The following is a 21,791-nucleotide window of genomic DNA, read 5'->3' on the forward strand; positions in this document are numbered from 1 at the left end:
ACTTACCTGTGGGGGGAGCTTGTCACCGTCCAACAGCTTCACCTTGGTCTCCAATGGCCTGATGTAAGTGGACGAGGGATCTGAAGGACAGAGGGGAAGAAGGCGGTCCGTTAGCCACCAGGAGCTCACCGCATGGACACACCCCACTCTAGCCTAGCACTCCCTCATGTGGTCCCTGAAGTCTGGTTTCCAGGAAGATGATGGTGTGTTCCCTGGCCTACATGTTCCTGGGGTGATTCCTTCTGCGGCCAAGAGTAGTTGGCACAAAAATCCACAGCCAGAGACAGCCTCCTCAGGGCCCAGAGCCCAGGATCTCCTTCTCTACTGTGTAGTGGGGAAACAGTCAGTGAGAGACCCTAGTGGATGGGTTAAGAGCGTGTTTGGTTTGAACTGGGCTGGAGAGATGGCTGGAGAGATGGCTCAGCGGTTAAGAGCGGTTAAGAGCTCTTCCGAAGGTCCTGAATTCAAATCCCAGCAACCACATGGTGGCTCACAACCATCTCTCATAAGATCTGATGTCCTCTTCTGTCTGGGGTGTTTGAAGACAGCTACAGTATACTTACATATAATAAATAAATAAATGTTTTGTTTTGTTTTGTTTTAAAAAAAAAGCGCATCTGGGCGTGCCTTTGTGACTGACACGAAGACAGCAACTGAGGTGGAAAGACCCTCCCTGAATGTGAACAAGGTCATGCAACAGGTGAAGGGCTTAGGGCTTCGAGGGGGGAAAAAAAAGCCGACCACCCTAGGCTCTGTGCTCCCTCCCCCACCTCCTTTTCCACCCCCAAAGAGGACACATGTGGGGAATTCCTCAATCACCAATCATGGGGCCCAGACAATCCCACTTATAACACATCCCAGGAAATAAAGTGCACCCACCCCCACCACACTGCCCCTGCTTTTTTTCCTCCCATCAGAAAAGCTGGCAAAAGTCTCGTTGAACCCTAGCCCCATTCTGCTGTCCCTGCCTGCCTACCCCACAGCCCCTGTCCTCCTCCCCAGCAGCAGAGGGGCAGCCCCCCTGACCATCCTCAGCCCAGGCTGCAGTGGAAGGCACCTGACTTGGGGGACTCAAGGACCGGAAGACAGGAAGGGAAGCCGCAAGCAGGGATGGGAACTGCAGGGCCTGTCCCAAGCACCCTGTGGGGCTGATGGATTGGGACACCTCAGTCAGCCAGACACCCAGTGAAGATGGACTGTTGAAACTCTTGCTAGAGGCTACAAGGTTAAGTGGCCAGCTAGGACTCTGTCCACCGGCTCGGTGAGTCACCACCTGTATCCCCTCTCCCAAGAAATGCAGAGTCTCCCAGGTACTTAACACTCTAACCCTCAACCTCAGAACAACACAGGGGCAGCAGACAAGCCGAGCAAAGCCGGGGCTACTGAGTGAGTCCACCTCAGGGTAGGGCTAGGGAATAAAATCCAGGGGCTTCTACAACTTCCAGGTGGGCAGAAGAGGCTGGGGACCTGCAGTGGACAATGAGGCATCTGTCCCTTCTAGCACAAAGCCAGCATGACCCCTGGGAAGCCTGCCCTTGACGTCCTCATGCGGAATGCAGATATCTTACCCCTCTCCTCCACCCCTTATCCACAGGTTCTAATAAGGAGTGGCTATGAAGCCCACCGCTGTCCCCAGGAATGCCTAGGCTCACACCGGTGGGCTCTGACCCGCCTGTTAAGGGACACACTTTGTTCCCCAGGGAGTACCTTTGGAACCCTCAGGAGCCCCCCACCCACTCAGCCTAGATCCTCAGGGCCCTACAGAGCATCTGGTGTAGCAGAGAACGGTAAAAGTGTGGGAACAGGGAGCAGGGAGCAGGGAGCAAGGCCCAACCCACAGGCTGGAGAACAAAAAAATCAGAACCTCCCTCCTCCTCATTCCCAACAGTCACCTCTTAGGAATGTGGAGCCTTTTACAGGGGAGGAGAGGAGGGCAGCTCCCTGCTAAGGCCTAGCCAGCACAGCCTGAGGAATGACAGCAGTACCGGGCACAGGGTGGCTCCAACGGGCAATACTGCCCTACTGCCCGGGGCGCCCGGCCTCACTGCACAGCCCCATACTGAGTTTCCAAGAACTCAAGAGACAGGTCCCTCGCACGCTCCAGGTTAGCACAGGGGTCTCTCCCTGTCTACGAGGCCCTGATGAGGACTCTAGCCATCCACAGAGGCTGTAGCTAGAGATGCCTCCGTTGGTTTAGGTACGACGACTCTACCAGATAGGAAAGGGCTTTGCATGCACTCGAGGTCTATCAGGTCTCTCTGAGAGTAGAAAGGCAAACATGGAACAAATGGGACGCTCCTGATCCTACATGCTGCCAAGGGGACTCCAGCTGTGCAGCAGTGGAGGGAGGAGGGGCACATCCCAGAAAGCACCCCTATGAGGGCTGGGGATGAGGTTCAGCTGGTAGGGTGTCCGCCTACCGTGCATGAGGTCCTAGGTTCAACCCTCAGCACTGCACAGACTGTGTGTGGTGGCACATGCCTGACACTTGGGAAGTGACAGTGGGGGGCGAGGAGAGCAAGAGCAGCCTTGCAAAGGCAGAGAGCTTGAAGCCAGCCTAAACTACAAGAAACCCTTGAGTTTTAAAGAAAGCTTAGCCCCTCCCCTCCTGCAGGCCAGCCTTTGGGAACACGCTGGGCAGAGCACTGAAGTGGAGCTTGCTCTCAGAGAGGCACGAGCATTCCCACACACCTCTCTTCTGGATTCCATGCTATGGTAAAACTCCCTGGCATGGCTGCAAACACGAAGTACGCACGCACTCACTCGGTCCCTAGGTGCAGTCTCCATTTAACCCAGGCGGGGACCCAACCAACACCACCAAGTGAAGATGTCAACAAGCCCACTGTCACTGGCCCACCCATCTCCCCCCCCCCGCCCCCCATGGACTCCTGCTGAGTGGGCAAGAAGCCTCCAGCCTTAGCATATATTCTTTCAGTCCACAGTGTGGCTCACATGAGGAACGTGTGACTTTTTTTTTTTTACTTATACCATTTATAGTCAATTTTCAAGTAATTCCAGAGCAAGAAGAGACCTTCCTTCTGAATTAGAAGAGTAGGTTCCCTCCCGCCTCTTAGCTTCCGCCCGCCCACGGAGGGCACCAGCCATTCAGCTTTAAGTTCTCCATGTGTGACCCTGTTCCCACCCCGTTCCCAGGCAGGCAGCTGGGTCTCTGGGCTCCCCTTGGGTCAGGAGCAGAAAGGACAATGGACGTAAGGGAGGCTGCCTGGGTTGGGGCTGCAAGGCCCCAGCTCCCAGAGGAGACTCATGCTCCCCACTGGCCCTGAAACTCACTCATGAGCTCATCAGGTGCCTCCCCGGCTGCAGCAGTGGGGTGGGTAATTAAATTAATCCCAGCCCCCCCCCCCAACACACACACACACACACACACACAGTAACCAGGGCTGGGCCAAGGGGAGAGAAACGCCACTTCCCAGCTAAGCTGCCTGCAGGCAAAAATGAAGGCAGTGCTCACAGGAGGGGCCTGTGAAGAGCTGGCTAAGGTGTCCCCTGGAATCCACCCAGTCTGCTTGGTACCCATCAGTTCTGGGAGGGTCATGGCCCAGTTTCTTTTATATTTTTGTTTTTGGGTTTTTTTGGTTTTTTTGGGTTTTTTTGGTTTTTTTGTTTTTGTTTTTCGAGACAGGGTTTTTCTGTGTAGCCCTGGCTGTCCTGGAACTCACTCTGTAGACCAGGCTGGCCTCGAACTCAGAAATTCACCTGCCTCTGCCTCCAGTTTCTGAACAGCACGCTTCCTAGCAGCAGACTCCGGCCCCCGTTTCTCCGTCCTTGGGCATCCTCTGCTTCCTAGGGAACCCGTGGGTAGACTTCCCGATGGACACCGTTCCTACTCTGCCTCGAGTGCCCCGAGCTTGTCCTGCTGATGACCTTTAGCCCACAGGCTGCTCAGAGCCTGTGAGGAAGATCTAGGTCATGTGACCCATACAGTCTGCGTTCCCTTCCTGGCAAGATGTTACCACTGCAGCCTCTTCTCCAGCCTCCTGCCCTGGCTCTGGGGCCATGAGCTCCCAGGCAGCAGCAGCAGCAGCTACAGTGAGCTCTCAAAGAATCAAGACTTGGGGTGGGGGGTTGGGGGGAGGCTATTTAGGGAGCGACCACAGGAAGCATGGAGACAGAAGTAAGAGAAGCCAGAGTCAGAAGACGCCAGTTAAAGGGCAGCAAAGTCAGCCCATGCCCCAATGGGCTCTTAGGGGCCGGGGAGGCATGACACCACACTTCCACACAGAAAGCCTCAGGACAGCCGGGTGAAGTGGGCAGGGAGCTCAGAAGCTGTGAGGGCCTAAGGAAGATGGGCAGGGTGCCAACAGGGTCTGCTAAGGCTGAGGAGAAAGTGGGAAGCGGTGCCTCCTCTCTGGGTCCCCCTCCTGTGCTGCCTCTGTAGCCACCCTTCCTTCTGAGCAAGATCCTGACATCTCCTTTCCCTGTCACTACCTGCAAGGTCTGGGGACAACCAGACCTCTTCGCAGATCGTTAGCAGGTGACCTGGGCACGTGGTACCCTGGGATTATGCCCAGAAGCTACCGGGGTTTGCAGGAGTTGGCTCATGGGGCCACTAAGCCACCGGTGCAGTTGATGTAACTGCCTTCTCCTTCCTCTACCCTGGGAGGGGTCGGTCTTGTCAGTGGTGGCCTGGGACTGACGGATGCACAGGTCGGAAGGGTAACTTTCAGAAAGGACCTACGTCATTCACAGGCCCCTTCCCGCTCTGGCCGGACAGGAATTAAGGCCAGTCTGAGGGCACATCTTTCTCGTGAAGCAGGTTCGTGCATCCTTGCTTTCTTCCTCCCAGCCCTGGACTTGCCTGCACAGGGGACGACACTATTCCCCCACATGCACTCAGCATGGGAAGCCTGCAGAAGAAAGGCCTGATGTGTCTTGCTCTGGGACAAACTCCAGCCCACAGCCAGAGTGGGCCATGGAAAGTGAAGAGGGCAGGCCTGAGGGTGGAGTCCCTACCCTGTTAGCACAGAGCGACCACAACCTTGGCTGTGCTTCCAGCTCACTCCCGGAACTGCAAGCCCACTCTTCCCATAGATCCCTAGACCTGACACTGCATAGGGAGGCACTGTCCCCTTCACAGAGTCCATCAACAAAGCCCAGGGGCACCCAGAGTCATGCAGGCAGGACAGGGCCAATGAGAACAAGCCCTGAACTCTCCTCTCAGGGGTTCTTGGGACCCCAGCTCCAGGGGTCCAAGCACCAGGGTCACCATCAGACAGGACCTTTCATGCAAGCATCAATATGACCACATATGCTCATGGAGTGCCAGCCATGGGCCTCCCAGACACCGGACCCCGTTTCTCCCTGTTACTGGACACTCTCGGCTTACAGATAAAGGAACTGGGGCTCGGGGAGGTAGGAAGGTGGCCATAGGTCCTGGGAGCAGGTGATAGCTAGGTCTTACTGCAGACTCTGGGGCACAGATGCTGTGGCCTCCTCTTCCCAGGCAGCCTTCCTCACCTTAGTTGGACTCCATATGGCAGCAGAGGCCACCCTGACCACACTTCCTGCTCAAGAGCAGATGGTCCAGGGCTGTCATTCCTGGTAACTGCTGCCCGTGTGCCCGGTCAGAAAGGTCTGGAAAACAACATGCTCCTGAGTACCCTGCTTCTCTGCTGCCAGAGCCCTTTCACGTCCCCCTCGAAAGCCCCGGCTGGGGTGCTCTGTTCACACAAGTCTCCTGAGAAGAACCACCAAGTTTCACAACAACTCGGGCTAGCAGAGGGGATGAGCGCCCCGTTGCTAGGGGAGAGGAAGGAGTTGTTGCCTGGCCTCTGCTGGGTGGAAGTCTCTGGAGCACAGGAGATTCCTAGCAAGTCTGTGGCAAGGGTACGGCCATCAAGACTGCATAGCAGAGTAAGGCACCTTCCTTCCTCAATGCCAGATGGGTTTGAGCCTCTGGCCTCTCTGTTCCTCAGTGACCTGCCAGGTAGGTGGCAAGATTCTACGTTCCAGGGCAAGCTGTCTGCCGGCGAGTGCAAAGCCAGACACCCCTGGGACCAGGAGAGCAGTGCATTCCCTTCTGGGAGGGGCTCCAGCTTGATGGATGGGTGACAAGAACAACTGTCAGGAGAGGAGGCTGGTGTGTACTGACACCGCACAGGGCGAATGCAGGCGTATGGCACCCGACAGGTATGGGAGCGCCTGCACCAGTGCCCATACACGGAAGCTGTGTGGGTCCCCATTGCATTCTAGCTGCCGTTGTAGCCCCGAGGGGCTCGAGCCCTGTTTACAGATAAAGCAAGAAGAAGCACCATCAAGACAGGTTAGGGGAGCCGTACACTCTCCCCAAGAGTCACTCACAGTCTACCACGGGCGTGCAGGACGGTGCAGGGCACCATGACTGCTGCAGAGTTCTACTAGCCAGGTGGGCACTGAAAGGGAATCGTGTTTCCACTTACAACCACGAGTCTCAGTGAACATCTGCCGTGGCCACCCACTGGGGCGTGAGGAGGGGTTTCTGAAGCCACCGCTCTTTCCTCTCCTCTCCTCCCGTCTGGCAGCAGGGTGATCTTCATGGTACAAGGAGACGCACACCCTTCCATGAGCCCAGGCTCTAGGTGCACTCTTCCAAGTTACATGAACCCTAGCCCCTTCTTCTCTCCAGGATCTTGAGCCCCAAGCCCTAGGCCTGGTTGGACTCGGAGTGAGGAAAGTTCGAGAGCAGTGGTTCTCAACCTTCCCCCACATTCCCTCAACACAGCTCCTCCTGTTGGGGAGGAGTGGGACCATTCCTCCCCAATCATAACACTAGTCTGTGGCTACTTCATAACTGCAATCTTGCTACTGTTGTGAATCATCATGTTAATATCTGTGCTTTCTGGTGGTCTTAGGTGACCCCAGTGGAAGGGTCATTCGACTCTCTGCAAATGTGTTTCTCTACAATATACATGATAGACAGGCAGACAGACAGACAGACAGACAGACAGACAAGTCAGCAAGATGGTCCATGGGTAAAGGTGCTTCCTGAGTGCAATCCTGAAGTCCACATAGTGAAAGGAGAAACCTTACTTTCACAAGTTGTCCTGGGACTCCACACGTGAACCAAGGCACACATGTACCCATAGATACACACCGAGTAGTCTTGATCTCTAACGCTGACTCTCTAACACACACGCTCTTAGATAGATAGATAGATAGATAGATAGATAGATAGATAGATAGATAGAAAGAAAGAAAGAATGATAGATGGATGGATGGATGGATGGATGGATGGATGGATGGATAGATAGATAGATAGATAGATAGATAGATAGATAGATAGATAGATAGAATGATAGATAGATAGATAGATAGATAGATCGATAGATAGATAGAAAGAAAGAAAAAATGGTGACAGATAGAATGGATAGATAGAAAGAATGATAGATAGACAGTCGGACAGATGGACAGTTGTAACTGTGTAACTGTCTCAAACCAGGCGACAAGGGGCGAAGAATGTCCTTTCTTGTGTCTTCCACTGCTACACCTGGTCATAAAAGTAAGCCAAGAGCAGCTGAACACTCACAACACCCTCCTCATTGCCTGCCCCCAGTGTCACCAATACCAATGACCGTGTGCACCTGTCAGCCAGTCAGGACAGAGCTCGTGGCTCTCAGCACCCAGCTACATGGCACACCTTGACGCCTACCCACAAGGAACTTTTAAGATCTGATCTCTTTCTGGGGATAACTGAGTGGGGTGGGGGTACTGGGCATCAATATATCTTTTGAAAGACTCTCTGGGCAGTGCTAATGTACCACTTAGGGCTGGGACCAGTGGGATACCCCGCCTCCCCAGCCTCCTGGCTCTGACTGACAGATAACCAGTCCAGCTGAACTCTAAGTCAAATCCAACGCAGTCCCCAGCACTGTGCTGGGTCTGAGCACAGAAACAGCAAGTGCTGAGATGGGGGTGCGGCCACCAAGCCTCAGCTGACATGGAGAGAAGACCAAGAAAGCAACTGCTAGATGGCACTTGGGTCCCCAGAGCCAGGAAGTGTGGAAGGACGGAGGGCAAGGACACACCAGGGACATTCCAGCTATGCGCAGGGCTGAGAGGGACAGCAGGGTGACCAGCATGTGGGAAGCGGTGGGGGAGCAGCAGGGTGGAGATCCAATGCCCCACAGCGAGATAAAGAGGGGTCCCCAGGCAGACCCTGTTGGACGGGGCTTCACTGAGGCAGCAAGAACAGGAACAGGGCCAGGTGGGCGGTAAAACTTAAGAGTTCTACCAGGCCAGCACTGCAGGAAAAGGAAGCAAGGGAGAAAGGCTGGACCCACAAGAAGCTGGCCCCCCTCAGGGGTGGTTTTATGTTGCTCTGTGCTGGGGGGGGAAGGGGGGGCATTCCACTGACTGTGGTGCCCAGCCCACCTCACAACACACACAGAAAGATAAGTCAGTTATGCGTGAAAACCCACTGTAACACACGGCTGTTCTAATGCCCCTACGATCTGTGTGACCTGGGCCATGTTATGCCACAGGAAAGAAACTGGTTGTTTTTGTTTTTGTTTTTGTTTTAAAGATAGGGTCTCATGTGGTCCAAGCTGCCCTTGCCCTCCTGAGCTTCCTGTGTTGGGACTACAGGCATCTGCTTGAACAGCCAGCCTGTGTCACACCATTTGTGTGACCTGTCCCGGAGAGGCAACCCTTGGAGCTGAAAGGTCCGTGGCTTGCTTTGGAGCAGAGAGGGGTGGGGAACGGGTCCTGGTAGGTGCAGGGTTTCCTTCTGTGAGGTTGACGGGCTGCGCCAGTGTACTGCTGCGTTCCTGTAACCTCAGCACTCGGGAGCTGAGACAGCGGCGGAGCAGGAGCTGGAGGCCAGCCTGGGCTATATAAGACTCCACCTTAAAAATAATAAACAAGGGCTGGTGTGACCGCTCAGCGGGGTGAGGGTGCTCGCTGCCAAGCCTGGCAACCTGAGTCACACCCCCAGGACCCAGATGATGTAAGAGAGCCAACTGCAAGTTACTCTGACCAAGATACATAAGCTATGGTGCATGTGTGCGCGCACGCACACACACACACACACACACACACACTATACATATATATGTATGTATATATGAATATAATATTTAAAATAATAGAAGACATTAATTACATGTTTTTCTATATGTAGAAGTGCTGTGTGTGTATGTGTATGTATAAATACTTATAGACACACACATACATTTTTAGTATACGAATCCCACTCTGATACTGCTTTCCATCTTTATATCATTTTATTACATTTAACCTTCAGAGAGAGAAGCATTTCTTAACTAAGAAAACAACAACAAAAGAGCCAGGCTGTGTGAACTGCATAAGAATCAGAAACAGATACTTCACCCACGTCGGAGGCCAAGAGGCCAAGTGGCCGCGCGGGGGGCCGGCGGAGTAGGCGTAACGAAGGCCCACTTCAGAGTGGCCGATACACACAGAACTCCTCAACCCCACAAAAGCAAAGCAAAGGACAGTCACCACAGGAAACTGAGAGGCCAGGAAGGTGAGAAGACCCTAGCTACCCATCCGTGGAGGAGAGACAGCCTGTGTGGGGGAGATGTGGCCTGTCGGCTGGCAGGTGCAAAGGACAATACCAGCCACGACCCACAGGGGGCAGCAGGGGGGCCGCTGGCTGCCCAGCAGGACAGGGTACCTGGCTGGCTTTTTGCAGCTGAAAGGCTCAGTCCTTCCAAAAACTGAGACACAGGTGGACAAAGACACAGGCACGGGGCATCTGCCAGCATCCTCCTGGGGAGGCCAGCCATAAGAGTGGTCAAATAATGATAAAAATAAACACATCGAGGGAACACAGCTCACAAGGACACATCTCAGGGGAGCAGGTCCATGGGGGACACCAGCGACCCCACTTATGTAAGGCTTTGCCACCCTGGGAAGCACGGCCGTGTACTGTTTACAGACAAGCTGCCAGACAGGCAAACGAAAACCATACACAAGAAGGAAGAGTGCCAGACGGTGGTTCTTGGGGAAAACAGAAGACACACAGCGTCGCCCCCCTCCCTCAGCCACACACACACACACACACACACACACACACACACGCTCTGCCTGTGGAGCCTGCTTCTTAAAGAGCAAATATCTGAAGCCAACACACCTAGCTGCTGTCACTGTAATGGGCAAGGGGCGCCTTGGGGATGGATGGCCGTTCTGTTCCCTAAGCTTAACTATTTAATATATTAGTGATTTTTTAAAAGGTAAAACGTCTTGGCATCCACCAGGCCTCCAAAGCACAACACAAGAGCTCCTGACGCTCATACGATCCGTTGCCAGGACCCGTTCTTAGCCTGCCCCAGAGAGCCCTGCAGAAGCCCTACAGAGACCTCCATGGACACCTTGGATTCTGAAGGGAGCCTTCAGGAGGCGGGGAGGCAAGTTTGTAGGTGGGAATGAGTCTGGTGGACAGGAAGGAAGCCACCTGTCAGCAGCAGCTCTCTGTCCCACCTGCTTTATGAACTTGAACCAGCCCCTTCCTATTCCCAGTCCTTTACCCGCTCCAAGAAAAGAGGGCAGAAGGCCCAGACCATCCAGAGGCCATGATGGGGCTGTGGTTCTGTCTCCCGGGAGACAGCATCCCTGCAATTAATTACAACGGACAGTGAGGATCTGCCTAAGGAGAAAGGCAGGGCTTGTGAACAGCGTCTAACCAACAGCAGGGTGGCGGAAAAGATTAGAGACAAGCCTAGCCTGGCAGAGCTGCCCTGGCCAAGCTTCCAGTTGGGGGGGTACGCTTCAGCCACTGGGGACTGGTAATGGGTATTAAGGGGGAGGCCAGTGCACAGGAGACCAGTCAGAAGGAGCGGGTGTCAGAGCTGGAGAGAAGCCTCGGTTGGTAAAGTGCCTGCTGAGCAAGCAGGAGGGCCTGAGTTCAGAACCCCAGGAGCCATTGAAAAAAAAAAAAAAAAAAAAGCCCTTCACAGTGGTGCATGCTTCATAACCCAGCAGGGGTGCAGATGCCCAAGGAAAGTAGAGAGCAGTTCAAGGCTCCCTGGCCAGCCCAGATCAGCTGAATCTGTAAGCCCCAGGTTTGGGGAGAGACCCTGACTCACAAGCTAAAGGTAGAGAGGGAATCAACAAGGAAGACACCCGCCATTGACCTCTGACCTCCCTACACATTCATGAGCCCTGCACACACACACACACACACACACACACACACACACACACACACGTGCACACCTAAACTAGCAAGCACACACACCAACCACGCATACACACCACACGCACACACATGTGCGCCAAGAAGAGGAATGGGCCAAGAGCCCCAGCACCACCCTCCGTGCACCCTCGTGCCTCAGTTTCCCCTAATGACAGCAGGGGGCCTTGTTCTGTGTAAGGCCAGCAGAACAACAGAAGGACAACAGAAGTCAGCAGAAGAGCATCACCCTCAAAGAGATTCCCGTAGTAGTCCTGAGGGAATGTGGACGCCTGCCCCTCCCCCTCGCGTGGCAAAGGGGACTCGGCTGAGATCAAGGCGACCCCTCAAGATGGAGAGGTGAGCTAACACTCTGGTACGAATGAAGAGCAAAGCCGGACCGACGTCCCAGCTGAAGTCAGAAAACTGAAACTTCTAGATGCCAGGAGAGGTGGGGGAGGGGATCTCCCTCATGTCATCCCTGTGCACCTCCAACATTTCTGACCTCAAGAGTCAAAGAGCCTGAGGCTGTTTGGGCCTCCACAGCTGCAGTCAGTGGCAGGAGCCATGGGAAACTGACACCTACACTCAGAGTCAAGGCTATGTGTAACTCTCACGCACACACAGAGCCCCAGTTTCACTTACCCTGCAAGATACCGTAGGGACCGAGAGGTCTCTGGGTTCCCTAGCACAAGGCTCCGCTGTGGGAAGGCTGTGCAGGGTTTATGGAGGGCTAACCTGAACTCAGCTGAACATCTGCCTCTACCAGGTCTCGGGGCGGGGGGAGGGGGCACTAAACAGTGCTACAGATGCAGGGAAGGTAGGAGCTAGGACCAGACCCCAGAAAAAGGGCGGCACCATGCCAGTCAAAGGTGAGTCTGTGTGCCTATGTGTGCTAGGCAGTGTCATCTCTCCAGTGCCTCTCAGCACAGTGGAGACTTGCACCAGGCTTCCCAACCTCCTGAGACATGGGGCAGCGCCTGTATAAGGCCCCTTGGGGAGAAGGTGGTAGCCACTGCAGGTACTGGCACTGAGGCAGATGCAAGGGGCTGCCAACTAGCTCACTCAGTGACCCTTTGGTCAGAGGCCTTCACCCAGAAATATGGTTGGAACCTTTGAACCCAAGGTTCTCCCACAACAAGGAAGGAGGGTCACAAACTCCCGGGCCTCAAAGGTCACCTTTGGCTTAGGGCACTGCCTGGAAAACCCTCCACTTCCTGCACGGCATCTGGCACTCTCTAGTCACAGAAAAGCTTATCAGACTTCACCAGGGACTAGTCACCTCTGAGCCCCTAGGGTCATCATCTGTGAGCAAGAAGCCGGGGCCCCCACATGGGGGCCACTGGGGATGGTGGGTGGTGGACAGACTCCGGAATGTAGGGGCTAGAGCCCGGTTGAGGAGGAGGGAGTTATAATCTTCTCCCAGCTCCTCCAAGTCTCCACCAGCACAAGCTGTGGGTTTGAACCCCAAACAGGCCATTTATTCCCCATGTGGTGCTGACCTCAGTATAGCCTCCACCGGAGGAGGGCCCTACCATCCACTCTGCTGATCCCTCTGCTGATGCTGGCCGAGCCCAGCATGGAATATTTCTGACCAGGGAATGAACATGCCCCACATCTCAGGCTTCTAAGGCTGAGTCCAGCACCAGATCCTGGCATCTGCAGCAGGGAGAGCAGCTGATCACCCTCATTTCTCTGTGCTGAAAGCTTCTCTCACCCTGTAGGGTCCCCACAGGAACAGAGTGGGAGCCAGGAGTGCCCTGCTACTTACTGAAGACTCCCATCAACAGAAGGCATCACTCTGGCTAACACCATCCCCAGAATCAATGTTCCTTGTCTCAGAGGGTCCCAGCCTTTCTTAGGGTCAGACCTCCTCCACCTCAGGCTCTCAGCAAGAGAGGGGTGCACCTGAGGCCCCACAATAAGGAGGTGCCTGAGTGCCTGCAGTCACAGGACAGAATCCCTGTGCAGGGGGCCTGTGATCAAGGCCTGGCCCTGCTGCCACCTTGCTGTGTGCTTCCAGACAGGTCCCTTTCACTCTCTGGGCCCCACAAGAGCCTTCCATCAACAGGGAGCTGACAGCTTCCAAAACCTTCCAGCCCAGGTGGCCATCCATGGGTGGGTACAGGTGGGTACGGCTCACCCTGGCTGTGTGCCACAGCACCTGCCCACAACGCTGTGTTTCTTTAAGGGAGATATGAACCAGAACAGACCCAAAGGTTAGATGAGAACCGGTGCCAGGGTGAGGTCAATATTTGGTTACTAAGGAGAGCAAATAGGCCTTGGTCCTCCAGGAGCGCCCAGCAGGAGGGGCAGGGAATGAGGGACCCGCCCTCTGTGTCACCACCGCACAGGAGACAAGTAACAGCCACCTTTTACTCCCCGCCAGGAAGATAGATGCACAAGGCTCTGGGCAGGGACACTCAGAGCCCGGGGCACAGAAACAAAGGGCCTGATTGGCAGATGGCCCCTGCCAAAGGTGGCCTCGTCTGAGGTCATGGGGCAAGTGGTCGGTGTGGCCAGGACAAGAGCCAGTGCCCCAGAACACAGGCCCCACAACTGCCTACGAGAACAACACCTGGGCCTTGAGTCATTCCTCCCTGGCACATGGCCAGTCATTTGTCTCTACCCAAGGGACAATGATATTGATAATGAAGGACAGGAATTACAATCTCACTGGGGAAAAAAAAATTCCTATTTTGTAAGAGTCTGGGGAAGGAAGGAAGGAAGGAAGGAAGGAAGGAAGGAAGGGAGGGAGGGAGGGAGGGAGGGAGGGAGGGAGGGAAGAAGAGAGAGAAGGAAGAAAGGGACACATTTACAGTGTAGCTATACAGTGACCCCCGGTAAAGGATCATATGTCAAAGGCTTGGCTTCCCATTGGAAGCTCCAGTCACTAAGAAGGTGACTGGATCATGAGGTTCTGTTATAATCAATCAATTAATCCATTTGCGGACTTGCTGATATTACAGAGAAGTTGCAGACTCTTCTCGAAAGGGGGGAGTCTAGTTGAAGGCAGATCATGGGAAATGCGTTCTTGGGGGCTGTGTCCTGTCCTGAATCTCTTCCCCCACCCCTGCTCTCCACCATGTCCCTCTGGCGCTCAGCTGCGAGGTGGGGCTGAGCTAGGCGGTGTCCACGCTGACCACACGCCCATCACCAGCAGCCGACTGATCAACCGACACACCCTTGCACTGGAAGAAAACAACACTCCTGAGGGAGACTTTCCAACAAGCCTAGGCTGTGTGAGTTGTGCTTTTGATTTTACTTTATTTTTTTACTTTTTCCAATTTCTCTCGTGAACAACCACCCACTTTGAAACTCTTAAAGGGAAAAAAAAAAAACAAAAAAAAAACACCTCTTTGCCTGGCACCTCTCCACCACTGAACACTGCCGTGTGCTTCTCGGGCTCTGCCAGCTGCTGCCTGGGCCCAGGAGCCCCGGTCCTTAGGCACAAGCACTCGGTCCAGAGCTGGTACCAAAGGGGACACTGAGGCCGGCCCTCTCGCCTGTGGCCAAGAGACATCTGAAGAGCCACACCCATGGAAGGCAGGAGGTCCAGTCCCGCCCGTAGCCTGTTTTTCCAGGCATGTCCCGTGGTCGCATAAGTGTTTGCAGGGATACATGGCATGGGCATGTGGTGGCCGTAGGCAGGCTCGTGTTCAATATCTTCCCTGGTCACTCTCCACCTTACAGGCTGAAGCAGAGTCTCTCATCTGAACCCAGCATCTGCAGCTCTAGCTGGTCCAGCCAGCTTGCTCCGGAGAATCTGGCCTCTTCCTCTGAAACACTGACACCAAGGCAGCCCCGCGTTTACGTGGATTTGAACTCTGGTCCTCACGCTCACACAGAGAGTGCTTTACCCACTGAGCCACCTCCCTAGTCCACAGGCCTGGGAAGTTTCTGGTCTCAGGTCCCCTTATCTGTGAAAGAGTCACAACTAGTCTGGTGGCCAGACACCCATGAATGAGGATATCAGGTGTAGGGAGGCTGAGACAGGAGGACCGCCTCAAGCTCCATGCTAGCTTGGTCAAACAAACAAACAAAACAAGACAGATGGACAGATGGACAATGGTGACAAGATCATCTAGAACAGAACCACAGGGCAGGAAGTATGATCAACCCGCCACCTCAGATGACTCCTCGATGCCAGGAGACAGATGAGGCTCTGCCCGCCACCGCAGCACGTGTGTGCTCTCAGGAGGCTCCGGGGCTTCAGTGGGACTCAGTGTACTCAAAACAGCCCCTGTGTCCTGAAGAAAGGTCTCCAGGACAAGGAACTGAGCTGAGAATGTTGCCGGCTGCCAATCACAAACCCCACCAAGCATGCAATTTGGTCCATCAACAACCTCAAGGCAGCTCTGAGGGGACACCAAAGCCTAGGATTGAAACCTAGCTCTAGAGGAGGGGCAGGCTTTCCTGAGTGACACAGGAAATCCAGACCAAGGGGAGAAGCCAGGCTCCCTCCAGGGACACCTCCTGCCTATTACAATGCACTGGGAAGTCAGCTGTACCAAACAGGCAACGGCTCCCCTGGGCCTGGAGCCAAAGCACTTACAGAGAGAGGGGACATGTCCAGCACTAGTTCTCCCCCCACCCCCGCTGGGCCAGAGCCTGTCCCACCAAGATAACAGAGGCCTGAACCTGCCAAGGACAGCTCATCACATCGGCTGGCACTGAATTTAAATGCCCCACATCAGGCTGAGGGCAGCCCCTCCATGCTAGACCAGGTTAATCCTGGCCTAGCAGCCCTGGCTGTGAGGCTCCAACCTACAGCAGGAATAACCACCTCTCATCACTGCTCCTTGCAAGGACTTCCTCCTACCCTGAGCCTGGAACCAAACCTTAACAGAAACCCAGGGCAAAATATGAGCAGCATTTCCTGTGACCATAGAGGAAGGGCACCATTTACAAAGCTAAGGCCTACTGCTCTTTTCAATGGCCCAAAAGCCACAGGGGGCCAAGATCTCTACCCCACGTATAGAAGGACGGTGCCCACCTCAATCGAGACCCCTGATACAAGGGGCTAGAGACAGGCAATTGGCAGGAAGCTCCTCTGTGACTCCCAGCAGACTCCACATCTTTGGTCCTCTTACACCTGTGGCTGAAGAGCCTCAGGAGGGGCGAATATAAAAAGACCCCAAGTTAGCTGGGCAGACCCACTCTCCAGGCCACAGGCTTTAGGGAGTCCAGCTGACACCCCACCCCTCCTTCCTGCAAAACTGGTCCTGTGTCATTAAGAGTAGGCGGCCCATGACAATTTGGTGCTGGGGCAGCAGACAAGACTTTGCCACCGCCCGACGGTCTGCAGTAGTCACAGAGCGCTCGATCCACGCCCCATCTGTCCTCACAGTCCACTGGCTGGGCATCCCCTTCCTCTCCTTTGGAGATCAAGATGTTGGGACAGTGACGTAGAACACCAGCAGCAGCTCCTCACGTGACAACTTCTGAACAACTCCTCAGAAACACTCTCAACTTCCCAGTTTGCAGCCAAGACCCCAAGAGCCCACGGGTTCAGCTAGCCACTGTAATCAAGAGCACACGAGGGAAGCCCAACTCAGGTCCTGCCTTGTCAGCCTGCGGGTTGGGGCTCTGGGGTTCGCTCACGCCCCACCTCAAGACTAGGAAGTCTGACCCCATTATGTCTTTCTCGATCGGTCACTGTAAGACTCGGACTATCTCACACTGCCCAGGAGCCAGCGGGCACTGTACTCGGTGGTTTGGGTCCTGGGGCTCCTCTGTTATGCTGAGCAGCACATGACTGAACTCCACAGTCAAGGAAGCTCACACAGAAGAGGGAGCTGAAGAAAAGGGCACCAAAGCACACCCCACAGCCCTGTGGGCACCCCAGTCTTCCTGCTCTAGAACCCATAGGCTCCTGAGAATCCATTCTCTTCACGCCAGATGTACCCAGAGACTCCAGAGGATCGCAGTTCCATCCCAATCTGTGCCCCTCTCTCCCATCAGCCTGGGCCACCCCCACCCAACCCCACCCCACTCCACCCCCCAAAAAACACAAAAAGCAGCCCAGGTGAACCAGCCCCTTCTCCAGGATCCAAGGAGAGAGACGAAGACAGATCTCACGCCTCCCTCCCAGAGCTAGGTACCTGCCTGGATCTTCAGGACTATGTAGGCCAAGGCCATATTGCCACATCCACCTCAGGCTACCCATAGGATTCCACAGGATGGGGCAGATGGAGGCTCACCTGGCTGGGTCAGCCTTGGGCCCTCCTCTCTCCTGGACCTTGAGTGTTTCTCTTCCACCCACAGGGGCAGACCTGAGGTCTAGTGCTCAGCAGACGAGGAGTGTGTATGGACTGACGTGAGGGCGGTGTTCTAGACCTTTCCTGTGACCAACCCCAAGCCCTGAAGTCATTCAGGAGACAAGATTGCCCAAGGGCAACCTTCCCACAGCCATTGCTGTTGTGATGGGCAGAATTAAGTAAGTCTGGATCTAAGAGCTGGAACAGTGCAAGCTTGGGCAAGTTACCCTGGCAACCAAATAACTTTGGCAGCACTCCATTTAGGCGGCTTAAAAATATGCAGACATGCAGGGCTGGCAGGGACAGCAAAGAGGGACTTCAAACCACAGAGACCAGAGACCTGCGCATGTCCTGTGGCAGGCGGGCCCAGGAGCCCACACTCCTCAGGAGCCTCTGCACTTGGCTTGATGGCCTCAGAGTCACAGACACGAGGGGAAAGAGTCTTGGTGCTCCAGCAGCCAGGAGAGGGGAGAGCCAGTAGGCACTAAGGCCCTACACCTGCTGTGCGCAAGACTGGGCAAGACACACAGCCCAGCCACTTGCTTGGCCGCCCCCCTCCAAGTCACAGAACGATATGGCTTATTAAGAGATGCCTCAGGATGGGGGAGATGTTTGTCTGGTCACATGGGCATGGCTGGAGTACCCAGGCTGCAAACCTAACACTGTGACCCTCAGCTGGGCCAGGCATCAGCCACGAGGCGATGCAACGTTCCCTCAAACTGAGATACCCCCCCCCCCGCCCCAAGCTCCAGGCACGGAGCACAGCCCACACCGGACCAGAGTAAGAGTTTGCGTCAGGGCTGCCCCGGGGAGGGACAATATCCTAAATATCCTGGAAGTCAGCTGGGCCTCGGGGATGGAAGGTTTATGCAAAGCAAGCCCCTCTGCCTGGGAGACACGTGTCCTGGAGAATGTCCTACTGTAGGCAAGAAAACCCCTACACACCTTACACACACATGTGCACACAAATGTACAAACTAGTCCGTATGCACTAACTAGTACCCACACGTGCACAAGGCCGTGCTCCCACCAACGCCCCTGTGCAAATGCACACGCATCCACACGTGGACACACACACACAGGAACACATATACATGTCCACACACGTGTGCAATGCAGGTTTGCATACTCACACACGTGTGTGTGTGTGTGCGCGCACACAGGTATGTGTAACACTGCTTCGCCAGGGTTCACACTGAGGAAGAACAGTATCGAGCTGGGAAGCTGTCAGGGGGTTATTTATTTCAATTTTTAAAACAGCAGCCACTTACTTGTGAGCCTTCTCTAATGCCACTTAATTACCTAGTACATAAAATTGCCCTTGAATCTTAGCAGAGTAATAAATCAGGTCAGAACCAAGGGGTCTAGAAGAATCCTAGGTGGGGGTTCTGGGGATGACGAGTCACCCCTCACCTCTACACTGGCTCCCCCACAAGCAACAGAGTATAGGCAAAGCCTCGACTGTGGCAGGGACAAATGGGGGGCTCTGCACTGAGCGAGTGTCCTGGGGTACCAAGCAGCCCTCCACCCGCTCCTCTGTCCACTCCTTGGGCCTGGGCCCCTGCCCTTGCCCTGCTGAGACCCATCCTTTGTGTGGCCAACAATGGCCCCGCCAGATGGCGCGGCGTGCCGGGCAGCCCCTGCAAGCCAATCGCTCATGCTGTCGGCCCCTGTGAGGCTGTGGGCAGGAGGCCTTGGGAACTGGCCCAAGCCACACGCACGCACACCGTACCCCTGCCTGCCCTGTGGCCTCTGACTCCCTCTGGCTCCCTCAGCTCAGGGGTACAGGCAGCTTTAAGCATGGTTGGCCAAATGGAATACCAGGGGACAGGCACAGCCCCCAGGGGGAACAGGTGGAACTAAGGGGTAGCTACATCATCAGTGTGTCTGTGAGACTCCAGGAGGAGAGAGGGAGGGTGAGAGAGTGGGGAGGAGGACGCCAGGCACCGCACTTCCCACAATGCTGGCAGAAGGCTGAACTCACCAGCCGGCAGACATAAATCACCCAAGCCTGGGGGCCGCACTTATCTCTCCATGCCAGCAACCCCAGCAGGCTCCTCCGTGGATGGGGGGGGGGGGGGCCTGTGAAAACACACACTCCAAGCAGGTGGGCTAAGCTGATGCTGCCAAGGCCCATGCGGGGTGGACACCGGTCATCTGGTGGTGGCCTTTACATCTGCCTCCAAGCCCTGCTTCCCAGGTGCAGCCTATGTGGACAGCCATTCCAGAGGGTCACAGATCTGCTTGTAAGATAAAGTCCCAGGCAGTGAGCTTGCTGGACTAAAGGACCCACGCCTGTGCAGTTCTAGAAATCACCAAGATGCCCTCGGCAGGCATCATTCCCATCAGCCTTGGAAGACAGCATCTGCCTCCCCGCTGGAGACTTTGTGATTTATATGAACAAGTCAGATACATGAGACCTTCAGGGCCCCTGTGCTCCTCTCTTTCTGGAGAAACACCTAGGCCTGCATCCTCTCCTCCTTCCATAAGGTGGAAAGCCAAAAGAGCCAGTGGGTCACAGAAGAGCCGGGATCCGGCTATCCCCCGGGGCAGACCCTAGAGCTGCCTCTCCCAGCTCTTGACCCTGCGCCTGGGCACACACTTGCACTTTTCTGCAGGCCTCTCCTCTGCACAGCCCTGAGTGTTGCCCCACGGGCTGCACGGCGCAGCAAGTCTTCACCTCTCCTCCAGCACTCTGCCCCCTGGAAATCTATGTGTGCCCAGGGACCATGTGGCCTGCACACATCTTCAGCACGGGGTCTTGGCTCCAGCAGAAGAGGCAACTGAAGCAGAGCAAATACGCCAGGCTCCATCTTTGAACCCTGGGAACAAAGTTCCATCTATTAAGCCCCCTTGGTGCCCATCCGAATTACATTTTCCTCACAGAATACAGATTGGTTTTAGCTTAGGAGGGACACACTGGACAGGACTGGGGGGAGATACTTAGGGCAGGAGGGGAAGGACCACCGAGTGAGGAGCAGGCACCTGCGTGTGGAATTTTCTAGACTCAGCGCCACGGCAGCTGCCGCTGGGAGCTACCAGCCACCTTGAAGGGAGCTGGGGAGACCGGCCCCCTCTCTGGGTGGCCTCTGGCCTCAGATCACGCAGTCAACCGGCTGCACACTCGGGGTTAGTCACAGTCACTGAGCACACTGTTCACAGCCGATATTGCCAGTTTTAAGTAAAGCTCTGGTGTCTGTGACGATGGCGTCGAACCCCATCCTTGGGGGTCCACGGAGCCTCTGATCCCAGTGTTTTCCCAGGGTCCCCCCTACCCCCGCGGTCCACCGGGCAACACCGGCTTCCCATGGGCCCCAGCGCACCCTTTCCTTCACTGTGACTCGGGGTCCATCTCTGAACAAGGCTGCCCAGGTCAAAGAGCTGTGCCACTGAGGGTGGGACGAGGGGACAGCAGGCATGGTGTCGGATGCCCAGGTCTGTCCCCAGAACCCTGAAGGTTATACACCTGAGTGCTCACCCAGGGACAAACGTGAGTTCCGGAGTAAATGGAGGACTGCAGATGGGGCTGGTGACACGCACCGAGTGCATCGAGTCCCGGGGCAGCACACTGTTCCCTGGGGTGTGCCCACAGGACAGGCCCCAGGCCACTTACCCCGCTGCCAAATAACCCACTGCCTGGTATTTCTGTCACTGGAGGGGTCTATCCTGGGCTGCCAACCCCCACAGAAAGGAACAAGACAGAAGCAAGAGCCAGCAAGGTGGTGGGACCCCAAACAGGCAGACAGGCACCCATGCACACTCAGGGCACCGGAAGGCACGGCTGCTTGGGCCTCTACCCAGAGGTACAGTGCTCTGCTGAAATGCAGCCCCAAATATCCCATGTGACAGATACAGTGCTAAAGGGGTTCCATATTCATCCAGCGCTCATCCTGAAAGCCACTTTAAAGGGAAACGGGTCTCTTAGTGCAACTACATAAATGTCCCTGCCAATACCTACTTAGCTTACTCTGTGCCAGGATATGTTCAAAGCATGCCACCTAGACCATCACAGGCCCATTTTATAGATGGAGGAGTCAAGGCTCTGGACAGAATGGTCTCCAGGAGCATAAGACTTTTCTTAATCCAAGGATCTTTCAAGGCTCACCAGTCTCCTGCCTCCTCTCCCCCCACCAACTGCTGGGAGACAGGCCTTCTTGTTCTCCTCGGTGTGGAGAGGGGGCGACTGTCCGGGTCTTTGCCCTTCACGCAGATGCAGGCTCCGGGCTGAGACTTACCACTTTCTTGTTAGCTACCTCCTCCTCTTAAAGGCATCTGTGCAAACCTGGGCATCTGGACAGGCGCCTAGCCTGGCACGGCTTTGCTCCCCTCTAGGGGAGGGGGAAATGTGTCCCTTAACTCAGTGGGGGGAGGGCACTGTGTCCTTTCTCAGGGACACCAAG

At 55.2% G+C, this 21,791-nt stretch overlaps 1 protein-coding gene across 4 annotated transcripts in view; it reads right to left on the minus strand.

Annotated features, from left to right (window-relative positions):
* Ccdc85c (coiled-coil domain containing 85C) overlaps positions 1 to 21,791 on the minus strand; it is a 70,026-nt gene that overhangs the window by 17,197 nt on the left and 31,038 nt on the right. For all 4 annotated transcript variants that reach the window (XM_029484705.2, XM_021179452.3, XM_029484704.2 and 1 more), the window contains exon 2: positions 7 to 80. In XM_029484705.2, the coding sequence (XP_029340565.1) occupies positions 7 to 80 (74 nt within the window). The remainder of the gene's footprint in view (positions 1 to 6; positions 81 to 21,791) is intronic.

Source organism: Mus caroli, unplaced genomic scaffold, assembly GCF_978045245.1.
Source record: "Mus caroli unplaced genomic scaffold, Mus_caroli_1 scaffold_14, whole genome shotgun sequence".
Taxonomy (NCBI): domain Eukaryota; kingdom Metazoa; phylum Chordata; class Mammalia; order Rodentia; family Muridae; genus Mus; species Mus caroli.